Source organism: Triplophysa rosa, linkage group LG22, assembly GCF_024868665.1.
Source record: "Triplophysa rosa linkage group LG22, Trosa_1v2, whole genome shotgun sequence".
Lineage (NCBI taxonomy): Eukaryota > Metazoa > Chordata > Actinopteri > Cypriniformes > Nemacheilidae > Triplophysa > Triplophysa rosa.
Window position 1 is genome coordinate 1,837,500 of NC_079911.1, and position 12,963 is coordinate 1,850,462.

The 12,963-nt window shown below is 39.6% G+C and overlaps 1 protein-coding gene across 2 annotated transcripts; it reads left to right on the top strand.

Annotated features, from left to right (window-relative positions):
• The first annotated feature begins 873 nt into the window (after positions 1 to 873).
• Positions 874 to 11,540, top strand: LOC130545910 (chromodomain-helicase-DNA-binding protein 1-like). Of its 2 annotated transcripts, XM_057320838.1 has the most exons (13): positions 874 to 1,127; positions 2,927 to 3,061; positions 3,612 to 3,798; positions 3,932 to 4,063; positions 4,148 to 4,197; positions 4,283 to 4,426; positions 8,949 to 9,214; positions 9,291 to 9,516; positions 9,597 to 9,697; positions 9,779 to 9,957; positions 10,033 to 10,157; positions 10,494 to 10,710; positions 11,193 to 11,535. In XM_057320838.1, the coding sequence occupies exons 2-13, from the start codon at positions 3,009 to 3,011 to the stop codon at positions 11,433 to 11,435; spliced, it is 1,923 nt and encodes a 640-aa protein (XP_057176821.1). In that variant the 5' UTR covers positions 874 to 1,127; positions 2,927 to 3,008; the 3' UTR covers positions 11,436 to 11,535. The 2 variants fall into 2 exon arrangements, with proteins under 2 accessions (XP_057176821.1, XP_057176820.1); XM_057320837.1 differs by having other exon boundaries at positions 9,597 to 9,957; positions 11,193 to 11,540.
• The last annotated feature ends 1,423 nt before the right edge of the window (positions 11,541 to 12,963 follow it).

Consider the following 12,963-nt stretch of genomic DNA (forward strand, 5'->3'; position numbering starts at 1 on the left):
CAAGTGTATTTTAAACGGACACATTAATCGATATAATTGCGTTTTTCCCTCTAGCGTTTACACATCAAGAGCTTAACTCTTCGAAGGGAGTAGGGCATAGGGATGATCACTTTGGAATGGAACGCAGGGCCTATTTAAATTCGTAGATTTTTAAATAATATATTTGTTCGTTTGATTGATACATAAAATACTGTGGTTTAACTTTAGGTATGTTTAAGCTTTATGTAGTAATTTGAAAAATGATTGTTTTGTCTAAAAATATATACTTTGGCGTCATAGGGCACATATGCTTGCATAAACAACCTCTCTGCTCTGCAGTGGCACCCTTTCACTGTCCAGAGTAGCACATTATCCGTTTTCTTACCTGAACAGTCCAAAACACGTCTCTCTGTGAGAAAATCTGTAAAATGTGTGATGATGACGATGATTATAATGATGATAATAATAATATACAATACACAATATGCAGTAAAAAATAAATAACACGTGTTTATAAAATATAATGATACTTTCTTAATTTAAAGGCTGTTTATTGCTAATTCATATTATTGCTAATCGCTGGTATAAAATAGGATTATAAATTAGGACTTTTTGAGCTTTAAAAATAATATAAATAAATAAATATTAATACATGTAAAAAAAACAAGCCATGACATTACATCGGGTATGATTCTGTAACAACCGTGCGTGTTGAATTCATGCGGCGCTGCGCAGACTGATCGTGGTATGACATTGAAGTACCGCGAGAGCGAGTCGAGAGCACTTTTCGGGGTTTGCTCTCGCGGTACTTCAATATCATAAGCCAATCCGTATGCGCAGCGACGCATGAAGTCTAACGCTCGTCTGTTTCGCGGGTGCGGGTGACGACACACGTCTCTCCGCGCTCAGTCAGTGTGCTCGAACGCGTCATGGCGGAGGCCGGTTGCTTTAGGATGTACAGCTGAAATATGCCTGCTGTTTTATCGGTGTTTCCAGCGTATGGAATACGAGAAACTGTTTCGCATCTAAACGCGAGGCGCACTTGACCGCGGAAGGGAAAACTAAGAAACTCTCGCCTCAGAATAAAGTGTACAAGCTCTTGAGCGTCCAACAGAGAAATAGTCTGGCAGCGGTGCATGGGCAGACAGGTAACCAAAAACACCTTTAATGTGTCTGCAGTTGTGTGTGAGATGTGAGGGGACTTCTCTATTAAACACAAAACAGTGCTGCTTTAATGTATTCTGCGGAATATACGTGTGTTTGGGAGGGTCTAGAGTGATGAAAACAAACTGAGCGGCGCAGTAACATTACAGGAATCAACAGCATGATTGTCGGACAATGTTAACGTTAGCTTGAAAAGAGTTCGAATTCAGTCCGATCAAACTAAAATCCCGAGTTTGTTCTTTCAAAATCTTGTTTTGGGTATTTAAGACACGCCAGGTACATTTATGCTGTGTATCCCATTAAACTCGTTCTTTTGAGTGAGCTTGCTCTGTTAGCTTGTGGCTACGGAGTTACTAGCGCGACCAACTGCTTAAATCAATAAGTGATTACATGGGTGCAGAACAGATATAAACGCGTGTTACATATCATTGTAACACTAAAAAAACATGGGCTGTTTACAGTGCTCGTTAAAATTGTTAGTCGACCGGCAGACAACTAGCTAACACACGCTTCTCTTTTAAAGCGTTAGCATGTTAAACTAACATAGCCAGTCCGGCTAATACAGAAACATGCTGAGGAAGAATTTGAAGTGTACCGCCAATCCAGAGCTACTAGTGGGACACAAAAAAGAAACATAGTCCTGGGTAAAGATTAAGCGTGTGAACTTTCATACCCGAATGAAGTTAAAAAAGAGATGGGTGTTTTTGGGTATGTACGCAAAGCTACACGGACAGTGGCGCGCCGTCATGCCCAGAATGACGCTGCCACAAGCGTTCACGCAGTGAAGGAAAACCTGCGGCTTTCTAGGCCTGAATCCAAGAGGCCTCTCCAGAGAACATCACACTGAGCTTCATTCATTAATACCGACACTTTCATTTTACACGAAAAGATAATAAAAAGTTCTGTACGAGTCTTGTGGCTTCTGCTTTGGAAAACATCTAAGAATGTCTTACGTTGTTTTCTTCCTGAATCGGAATACTGTCATTACGACAGAACATTTGTAAATAGTGAAAAGAAATGCCTCACCTGCTCTGCGATGCAGACAGAATTCATTGAAGGAGAAATGAACACGATGAGAAACAGTTTAAACTCATTCAAAAAAAGAATGTATTAATTACAGCTTGTGTACACCTGTTTATTCTGTCATTGTGCGTTTATTGGCCAACTCACTGGAGTTCAGAGAAACAACTGGGCAAGTTCTTGTTATGGACGTGACATTTTGCGTTATGGATGTGACATAAAAACGCTTCGAGTCTGAATTTGCTACCAATATACTGAACCATTTGTTTTTATTTGCCTAAACCTTTGTAAATAGACATTAGACACAAGTTTTCGGATTTAAAAAAAGGGAAATAAAGGGATGTGACAAAAAAACGACACGGTTTTGGGGAGACGACAAACTTTGTAGGATTTCTGTGCATTTAACTGCACAAACATGCCTCTTTTTTACAAAACATTAAATAGTTACTTTATTTAAATTTTCATGTGCACATTTATGAGGAATGGCATTTTCCTGACTATGAAAAATCATGCACTAAAAATAAAACAAATGCTTTAAAAACTTGAAGAGAGACCTCACATGGGTATCTAAACCACCAAATGTTGTTTTCTGTGCTTTTAGTACAATAAAAAACCTTTGGTAAAAATTATGTTTTTCTAAATTGACATTTCACGGAATTGCCTATTCTGTTTTTTGAATGTCAGCTGTGGGATGTTTTGTTGTACACGTCAGTTGTTCAGTTTAACACACACTCGTTTTTTTTTGCTAACCAAATTTTTTTAGGTGATCTGCTCTGAAGTGGTCTGCACACCGACTGTACAGGATCTTATTAGACACTGATCCTTTTACATTTGATCCGTTTGAGATGGCTGGACGCAGCGAGGATGAAAGTGTCAGTAACAGCAGTGGAGAGTCAAGGTAAGCCGAACACACATAAATCAGTTTTAATGTTGGGGTGCAAAGTAAAGACAGAATTTTCTCCAGAAATGATTCATTTAATGTAACACAAAGGAATACTTCACACACTATCTTTCTCGTCAATTACACAATCTCATGGCATCCCATAGCATGACTAATTGTCACATGATATTATATGACAAACCTAGAGCCAGTGAGAAGTTCTTTTTAGTACGGCTAACATTGAGCTGTAAAATGTGATTGTGTGTTTGTTTGATTAAAAAATGAAGAAGTAAAAAAACAGATAAGGTTTGAAGCCAGGATATATATATTTATATGGACTACTGTTGTCCTGCTTTTCTGATGTAGTTTTTGGTGGTTTTAATCACCAGACAAATGTTTTATTTCTTTTAAAAGCAACTTGATAGTATTTCCACTGTATGAAATTTGAAAAGCTTACATCTCAGAATTTTCAGTGATGTTTTATAAGATATATTGTCACATGATAAGGTGTAATCTGCTCTCGATGATCATAATACATTTGATTTAAAAACGTGTGTGTGTGTGTTAGTAACTCAGATGATGAGTCTGGGTCAGGATCGGGATCTGGTTCCAGTTCCAGCAGCAGCAGTTCCAGCAGCAGCCGATCAGGAAGCAGCCAGTCGGGAAGTGGCTCAGATTCTGGGAGCCAATCAGACTCTGACTCTGAGAAGTCCAAGGAGAAAAATGATCAAGGCAACAAAATTGATGGAGCGGCGGTAAGACCTATTTTTTTACCAAAATGTTAAAGTGGCAGAAAGCACATACAGCGTTTATTACATGAATCCATACAACTGAAGCTGTAGCTGTGTGTAAGACAAAGTAAGACAAACTTTTCTCTTTTTGCTGTAGTTTTGGAAATCCAACCCCAGTATACTGACGGTGCAAAGGACGGCCATGCTCAGAAAACAACAGCTACAACAACAACAGCAGCAGCAGCTCCATCATCAGCCACAGAGCACTTCTAACAGCGGCTCAGATGAGGTCCTGTAGCACAGTCACTCTCTCAAACACCAATCTATTGTCGTCTTCTAGTTTCTAATGTCTCTTTTTTTCCTTTTCCTACAGGACTCCTCTAGTAGTGACTCGGACGATGACTCAAAGAGCAAGAGTAAAGGGTGAGTGAGTGTCTGTTGATCCAGAACATGACATGACAGTCTGAAGGATTTCATTTTGAGCATTTGTGCTGTTCTCTGTGTTCAGGTCTGGATCAGACTCGGATTCGGGTTCAGATTCGGGTTCAGGAAGCGGTTCGTCTGAGTCCTCAGCAGTGGAGGGGAACAGTGAGGAGTCTGTGTCCGACTATGACCCCAGTCACAAAGTCAAGAGCAGGAAACCTCCAAACAAGTGAGATTCGTGTCAATCCTTTTTTTTACAGTGCTGTGTTTTTAAAGCAGCTTTACAGAAGACATTTTGGTACAGTCAATAAAAAAGATTTTCCCTGTGGTCCACTTAATCTTATTTATGCATTCAAATTTAGCAACGCGGGGCTATTTGTTTGCTTTCGGGTCTATCTGAAATAAACTTGGGGTGACGCCGAATAGTCGAAGATTCGATGCTTCGTTATGAGGAGCCTGATTTGGCTACACCTTCGCAATGGGGATCTTTCTTTTTTGGTTATCATGCCATTTTGGTTATATGGGCAGTGGCGTAGCAGATGGGCACACAAAGAAATGGGACATTTTAGAGTTGGGTACCGAAACCCCCGGCGCATTCATTCATTTCATTCTCTGCACTGAAAGCCAGCATGCGCGCAGGAAAAAAGGTGAAAGGGACTTTTTGACTGTTTAAATGTTTAGATGCTTTATTGCATTCCTTCTTCACATGCAGTAAATAAAGTAACTTTATTGGTAGTTCATTGGTAATGAACGTGCTGTATTCCCGTTTGTAAAAAAGAATTCATTATTATCGAGTAGTTTTGAAAATAGTTTTAAAGGTGCCGTTCCCTGTGATGCCAATTTTCAACCTTTAGTTAGTGTGTAATGTTGCTGTTAGAGCATAAATAATATCTGCGAAATGATCAAGCTCAAAGTTCAGTGCCAAGCGAGATATTGTCTTTAACAGAATTCGCTTTTCAAGGACTACAGAGAAGAATGGCTGGAATCGGACTACAGCCCTTTACTTCCTGCGGACATGATGTCATTATTCTGAGTTTTTGAAAAAGCCCAAAGGAATACGCAAAAAAATGGGCGAGGCCTTCCTTAAAGTAGAGGAAGAGCTGCTGGAGTAGTGTTGGTTCTCATTCAGAGATTGTAAACATTTAACTGAGCTACGTGCTTAACTACTTAAACTTTCATCCTGTAGCTGGTAAGAAGATTTCAGCTACACACATTCTATAACCAACGGTCAAATAACAGCTTCCATGACTTTAACATCGGCGTGAAAGCTGTTCTGTGTAACACACTGATATTGTGTGTAGGGCTGAAACGATTCCTCGAGTAACTCGAGTTATTCGAATACAAAAAATCATCGAGGCAATTTTTGTTGCCTCGAAGCCTCGTTTAATCCATTTAACTACAGTACACACGGAGCACTGCGTTTCCCCACGGACCGTTATTACTGACGCACAGCCCGCTAAACTATTCATGTTACAGGGCTCTGAAGTCTCATGCAAATGCATTCACCGTGAGACACACTCGTTTTAGTATGTTCACATGCTCACACGTGTTTCTCATGCTGATAAATAACTGATAGCTTATAGGGCTGTGACGGTTGCCGTAACAACCGCACCACCGCGATGGTAAAGTGCTATGATGGTGGCAAACTGCCACCGGCGGTAGTGCACGTCACTCTGACAAATATAGGTGTAATAAATATGAGAGTTGCGATAACGATTGCTAGTTGTAGCCTTTCAGTTGTGGATGGTTTTATTTAAAAGATTTTAAATTAACAGAAATTATTGGCATACGTTTCCGTTGGTGCGTTCGAGCGCAGGCCTGCACGGCAAAACCCAGGTTATTCTGCGGGTTCTGCAATGGATCTTGTTGTGAAATGAACAGATACGTAAAATCAAAACTGGCTATGACCCGCTTGCTTAGTGTCGGAGCGCGCGCAGGTTTTGCCGCGGTTGCGGAGAGACATCTCTTCATTTGCGCTCCTGTGCACATCTTCTGAACGCGCATTTAGTGCAGCTGTACACATTTTAATCTGGACAATGTCAACAAGTAAGTTTCACATCAACGAGTCGGAAAAAGTAAAGTTTTTATGGCAATCTGAATAGGAAAGCCAATGTAGGTTTAAACAGTTTGTTTCAAATGGAATTGTTAAGGACTGTAAGGGTTAATACGCCACTGACTGAAGTTACTGCAACAAGAGCTTTTTTATTTAGTATTTAGCTTTCTTATATCATTTAAGTTTTCATTATTTACTGATGTTTATTTAAATGTTTTATATGCTGTAGTGTGCCGTTTCACTGATGGATTTGCGCGTTAAACATTGACGGATGTTTCATCCTCATTTATTTCAGATATCATATTTCAATTATTTAACAATTTCAAGTATTTAAATAAGGTCTATATTTCTCTTCCACTCGTCATGTGGTTGCTACACGCAAATATAATAATATAAATATTATTTATATAAATAATATATATTTCTCAACCACCGCACCATCTATTACCACCGCAGTGGTAAAAAACTGCCACCGTCACAGCCCTAATAGCTTATTGAAACGGTGAACTGATATTTTACTTAGTTTTAGTCTATTTTACGAGTGAAACTTGTTTTCCGGCTGCATTGAGTCCATCAAACTAGATGCGGACTAGTGGACACCGAATCCTGTTACACATTTCATCTGTCTGTTCTGAGTGAATGAACTGCACTGTTTAACGTGCTACACGCGTGATGCTCATGAATTTGTCTGCGTCTGCGCTGAATGAGGACATGAACTTCACTTCCAGAGTTGCGCTGAGAGTTTATTTCACAAACATGTTATTGTTTGAGTGAAGAAACAGACATACTAAAAAATAAGCATCTGACAACCTGCAAAAATAAAAGTCATAGGCTATTGTTTGAAATTATTATTTCCATTTTTATTCATGTTTCTTATTTATATATTTGTATTATATTGCATTTTGAATTTAATATGGCAATGGAATGTACTAAATGGGTTTAGTTTTCACAGATGTTAATTAATGCTATTTCAGCAATAAAAACTAATTGTTCTAAAAAGGAAACAAATTAGTTGTTTTACTCATTTTAAGAGACCTGTCTTATTTTCTCTTGTATATTTAGTATTGCTTTTTAATAAAGAAAAAGTACTTATTATCCGAATACCCGATTAATCGATGGAAAAATCAGTAGAATACTCGATTAGTAAAAGAATCGATAGCTGCAGCCCTAATTGTGTGTGTGTGCGCATACCTCTAAAACACTTCTATGAAACGTCCTCTGAAGTCCTGCTTGAAAATGTCTCCTGGTCAATCTGCTTGTTTTATATCCAACTCGGGTCCAATATAAAACGGCAAAACTAACGCTTCTGTTATTAGTGTTAATTAATATAACCGCTCTGACGCCATTCGGTCCGGGGTCATTTCCCTCGCCATAGTAGGAAAAAATATGCGATCTCTAACAAAGATTGACGTTTGCACATGCACTAGCAGACCTCCGTTACACTTGGATCGATCCGCATGTGTTTAACTGATGAAGTGAAGCTGACGCCATTGTTACTGTTTATTGCTAAAAGCCAAAGTTTATGAATACACGTGTACTGAGAGGGGCACCGACCAATGATATGGTGTGGGTGGGACATCTTCAGACACACGCTCTAAGTGGGGAACCAATCACGACAGACTGGGTCAGCTTTACCAATCAGAGTGTTTCGGAAGGAGGGACTTTATAGAAACCGGAAAAAGTCCAGTCGTTTTGTGAGAAGAGGGACATCGGTGAACAATAGACTTGAAATATGTGAAAAGTAAAGCATTTTTTGAAACTAGAAACATGAACATCCATTGTTAAACACCCAAAAAACCATAATCAAAGCTTTAAAAACAGCAAAAGAATGGCACCTTTAAGGCGAGAAGTGGGACAGTATTGTTACCCGATGTTTAAGGAAAATGACCATTAATTTAAATATTTGTGGCTTGTGTTTTGGTTCCCATGCATTTCAGACATTTTGCCTAAACACATTTATTTTGCACATTGTAACTTGAATCTAGCTTATTTCATTTTTTTGTTTATTCTAAACAAATACTGTAAATTAATGTTTGATTGTTTTTTGGTGCATCAATGTTACGCTGCACTTTGCGCTGTAACCTGGTTAACCACCTGGTGTCGACACACACACACACACACACACAGTCGACCAAAGGCAAGACGTGACAATTCTGGTTCGACTATGTAAATTCTTAGTCGAGGACACCTAAATAAACGCATTTTATTTTATGATTTGCTAACATCTTTGTATAGGAAAATTGCCATATATCATGCAGGAGGCAATAAACGGCGACAAGGTGACAGCTCGACAACTACAAATACAACAGCCTGTTCAAGCATCACAAACACAAAACTACAGATGTGTGAAGGAAATAACACAAGAAAAAACTAAGTAAAGACCGCATACTCTCAAATCCCCTTAACCTGGGGTTTCTAAACAAACATGAAACTTCAAGTATCCATAATCTAATTTAAACATAATATTCTGTAGCAAACTTTGAGTAAATTTCTCATCACAGTGCAATTGACGTTACAGCAGTCTGGCAGTGATTGACGTGGTACCATTGACATAACCTGCAAAATCACATGACATCTCATGTTTGTTTTGTTTGATACATTTTACTTAGCTGTTCTGAATGCACATTTGCTATTTATAATGCCTTTTAAATAAGCGTGCATTTAGTATATGTATGATCTTCGTCTGCTCTCCTCTTAGGGCAAGTGCAAGGAATGGCAAAAAGAGTAAAGCTTTAAAGCAGCAGCCCTCTCCCTCTTCCTCCGATGACGAAGACGATTATAAGAAAGCTCTCGCCGGCCCGCGGCGGCAGGCCACGGTCAACGTCAGCTACAAAGAGGACGAGGAACTGAAGACCGATTCAGATGACCTGGTGGAGGTGTGTGGAGAGGACGTCCCACCACCAGAAGAGGATGAGTTTGAGACACTAGAGAGGGTGATGGAGATGAGGATAGGGCGGAAAGGAGGTGAGGACGTTTAAAAGATGGAACAGTTTTGTCAGCATTATTTAAAGCCTGTATTGAAAACGTTTGCTTTTTACAGCGACGGGAGCAGTAACAACAGTTTACGCTGTGGAGGCAGACGGCGACCCCAACGCCACCTTTGACCCCAACAGACAGTCAGGAGACGTGCAATACTTGATCAAATGGAAGAACTGGTCCCACATTCACAACACCTGGGAGACGGAGGAAACCCTCAAACAACAGAACGTGAAGGGCATGAAGAAACTGGACAACTTCAAGAAAAAAGAGCAAGATAAGAAGAAATGGTATACGTGCTTGTGGAGAATTACATTTCCTGTAGTTCACGTGCATTGATGATGCTGATTCAGTTTTCTTATGTCTGCAGGCTGAAAACGGCTTCACCTGAAGATGTGGAATACCTCAACTGTCAGCAGGAACTGATGGACGACCTGCATTCACAATACCAACTTGTAGAGCGAATCATCGGTGAGGAAGCTCTCAGCTCTCCGGATTTTGAGGAAACGCACACAGTGTTTGTTTATTTCTGCTGTGGTCTTAAACTTGCAGGACATTCAAATCAGAAGTCGGCCGCCGGTTATCCAGATTACCTGTGTAAATGGCAGGGCCTGCCGTACTTCGAGTGCAGCTGGGAGGATGGAGCGCTCATCGGCAGAAAGTTTCAGAAGTGCATTAATGAGTACATGAGCCGAAACCAGTGTAAAACCATCCCATCCAGAGAATGCAAGGTGAGCGTGTGAGAAGTACTGCGGAGCAGGAAACGTGTTGCTGTCAGATCACTTCATTTGTGTTGTTTTCTCTAGGTTTTAAAACAGAGACCTCGGTTTGTGCCCATGAAGAAACAGCCTCACTATATCGGTGGAGAAGGTCTGGAGCTGCGGGATTATCAGCTGGACAGTCTGAACTGGATGGCCCATTCCTGGTGCAAGTATGTTTTATTCATATTATTAAAATGGAGGTTTATTAGAATTCACATTCACTTGAATGAAATGTTTCTCATTATCTTTACATTTTTCGTCTGACAGCGTATGATTACAGCGTCAATGTTTTTTTAATGCGATAAATCAAATTCACCTTTATTAACCTCTTAAGGCAAAGGCTGCTGAATTATTTACATTAGAATCATGCGTGTAGAATGAGCACAATTGATAATTGTGGTTTTTGATATCACCGCTAGTGTCAGTGTATAGTGTCACCTCTAATGTTGATGAAATGATTTACCTGATGAGTTGCTGTATCACTGATAACTCTTTTGCTTTTCCAGAGGGAACAGTTGTATCCTAGCAGATGAAATGGGTTTGGGTAAAACCATCCAAACCATCAGTTTCCTGAATTACCTGTTTAATGAGCATCAGCTGTACGGACCCTTCCTGTTGGTGGTGCCGCTGTCCACGCTTACATCCTGGCAGAGAGAGATCCAGCTCTGGGCTCCACAGATGAACGTTGTCGTCTACCTGGGAGACATCAACAGCAGAAACATGGTATGAGTGCATAAAACACAAGAGGGTGCGTACTCAAAGGACGATTGCTTGTCAATCGGACGGGTTTATAAGCCGTTCGTTAAATTGACTAATCGAGAAGTGTAGTGAAGCTTTGCAGTTCTGTTTCACGTGTATCTGCTGTGACCACCAGCCAATGAGACGCAAGTACAGCAGAAAGATGTTATTGTTAAAATGTTTGTTGTGTTTGACGTCACATTGGGAGCAAAAGAGGGAGGTTTTTGTGAGTTCAAAGGTCTTTCAACTCACAAAACTTTCAGTTCAGTTTTTCAAGGCTAGAGACACCGTCCACCAGAATCACAACTGAAGCAGGTTCCCTTAGTCCCACTACCATCATCTGTGGGCACTGTGGGGTTTTTTTCACGTAATTGCAAGCGGAGACTTGTTATCTGCTATGCTTGTTTTCTGTGAGTCTGTACATGTTTATGTTCTGCTAATTTCAAGTGTTTGTGATTCTTGTTTAGATCCGGACACATGAATGGATGCATCTGCAGACCAAACGCTTAAAGTTGAACATCCTTCTTACTACTTATGAAATTCTGCTCAAAGATAAGGTACGTCTTTTACTCTCCATTAGGGATGTAACGATATCAAAATCTCACTGTACGATAATACCTCGGTATAAAGTCCACGGTACGGTGTTTGTTGCGATATTTATTTTTTCTAACATTCTCTATGTTAGGCCCGAAAGACCTCTCTGTTCATAAAGTCATGTGACCACCATAATATTGAGACAATTTTGCTATTGTGATTACACGATATTGATAATGTTGTTACGTCCCTACTCTCCGTTCATCTCTTTAAACATGTATTGCGATTCATTTAACATCTCAACCGACTTGAATTGTCACATATTATAATCGATTTTCAACCTGCTCACGGTGAATCGTTACATCCCTAGTTGAGTCCATCAAACTAGATGCGGACTAGTGGACACCGAATCCTTTTACACATTTCATCTGTCTGTTCTGAGTGAATGAACTGCACTGTTTAACGTGCTACACGCGTGATGCTCATGAATTTGTCTGCGTCTGCGCTGAATGAGGACATGAACTTCACCTCCAGAGTTGCGCTGAGAGTTTATTTCACAAACATGTTATTGTTTGAGTGAAGAAACAGACATACTAAAAAATAAGCATCTGACAACCTGCAAAAATAAAAGTCATAGGCTATTGTTTGAAATTATTATTTCCATTTTTATTCATGTTTCTTATTTATATATTTGTATTATATTGCATTTTGAATTTAATATGGCAATGGAATGTACTAAATGGGTTTAGTTTTCACAGATATTAATGTATGCTATTTCAGCAATAAAAACTAATTGTTCTAAAAAGGAAACAAATTAGTTGTTTTACTCATTTTAAGAGACCTGTCTTATTTTCTCTTGTATATTTAGTATTGCTTTTTAATAAAGAAAAAGTACTTATTATCCGAATACCCGATTAATCGATGGAAAAATCAGTAGAATACTCGATTAGTAAAAGAATCGATAGCTGCAGCCCTAATTGTGTGTGTGTGCGCATACCTCTAAAACACTTCTATGAAACGTCCTCTGAAGTCCTGCTTGAAAATGTCTCCTGGTCAATCTGCTTGTTTTATATCCAACTCGGGTCCAATATAAAACGGCAAAACTAACGCTTCTGTTATTAGTGTTAATTAATATAACCGCTCTGACGCCATTCGGTCCGGGGTCATTTCCCTCGCCATAGTAGGAAAAAATATGCGATCTCTAACAAAGATTGACGTTTGCACATGCACTAGCAGACCTCCGTTACACTTGGATCGATCCGCATGTGTTTAACTGATGAAGTGAAGCTGACGCCATTGTTACTGTTTATTGCTAAAAGCCAAAGTTTATGAATACACGTGTACTGAGAGGGGCACCGACCAATGATATGGTGTGGGTGGGACATCTTCAGACACACGCTCTAAGTGGGGAACCAATCACGACAGACTGGGTCAGCTTTACCAATCAGAGTGTTTCGGAAGGAGGGACTTTATAGAAACCGGAAAAAGTCCAGTCGTTTTGTGAGAAGAGGGACAACGGTGAACAATAGACTTGAAATATGTGAAAAGTAAAGCATTTTTTGAAACTAGAAACATGAACATCCATTGTTAAACACCCAAAAAACCATAATCAAAGCTTTAAAAACAGCAAAAGAATGGCACCTTTAAGGCGAGAAGTGGGACAGTATTGTTACCCGATGTTTAAGGAAAATGACCATTAATTTA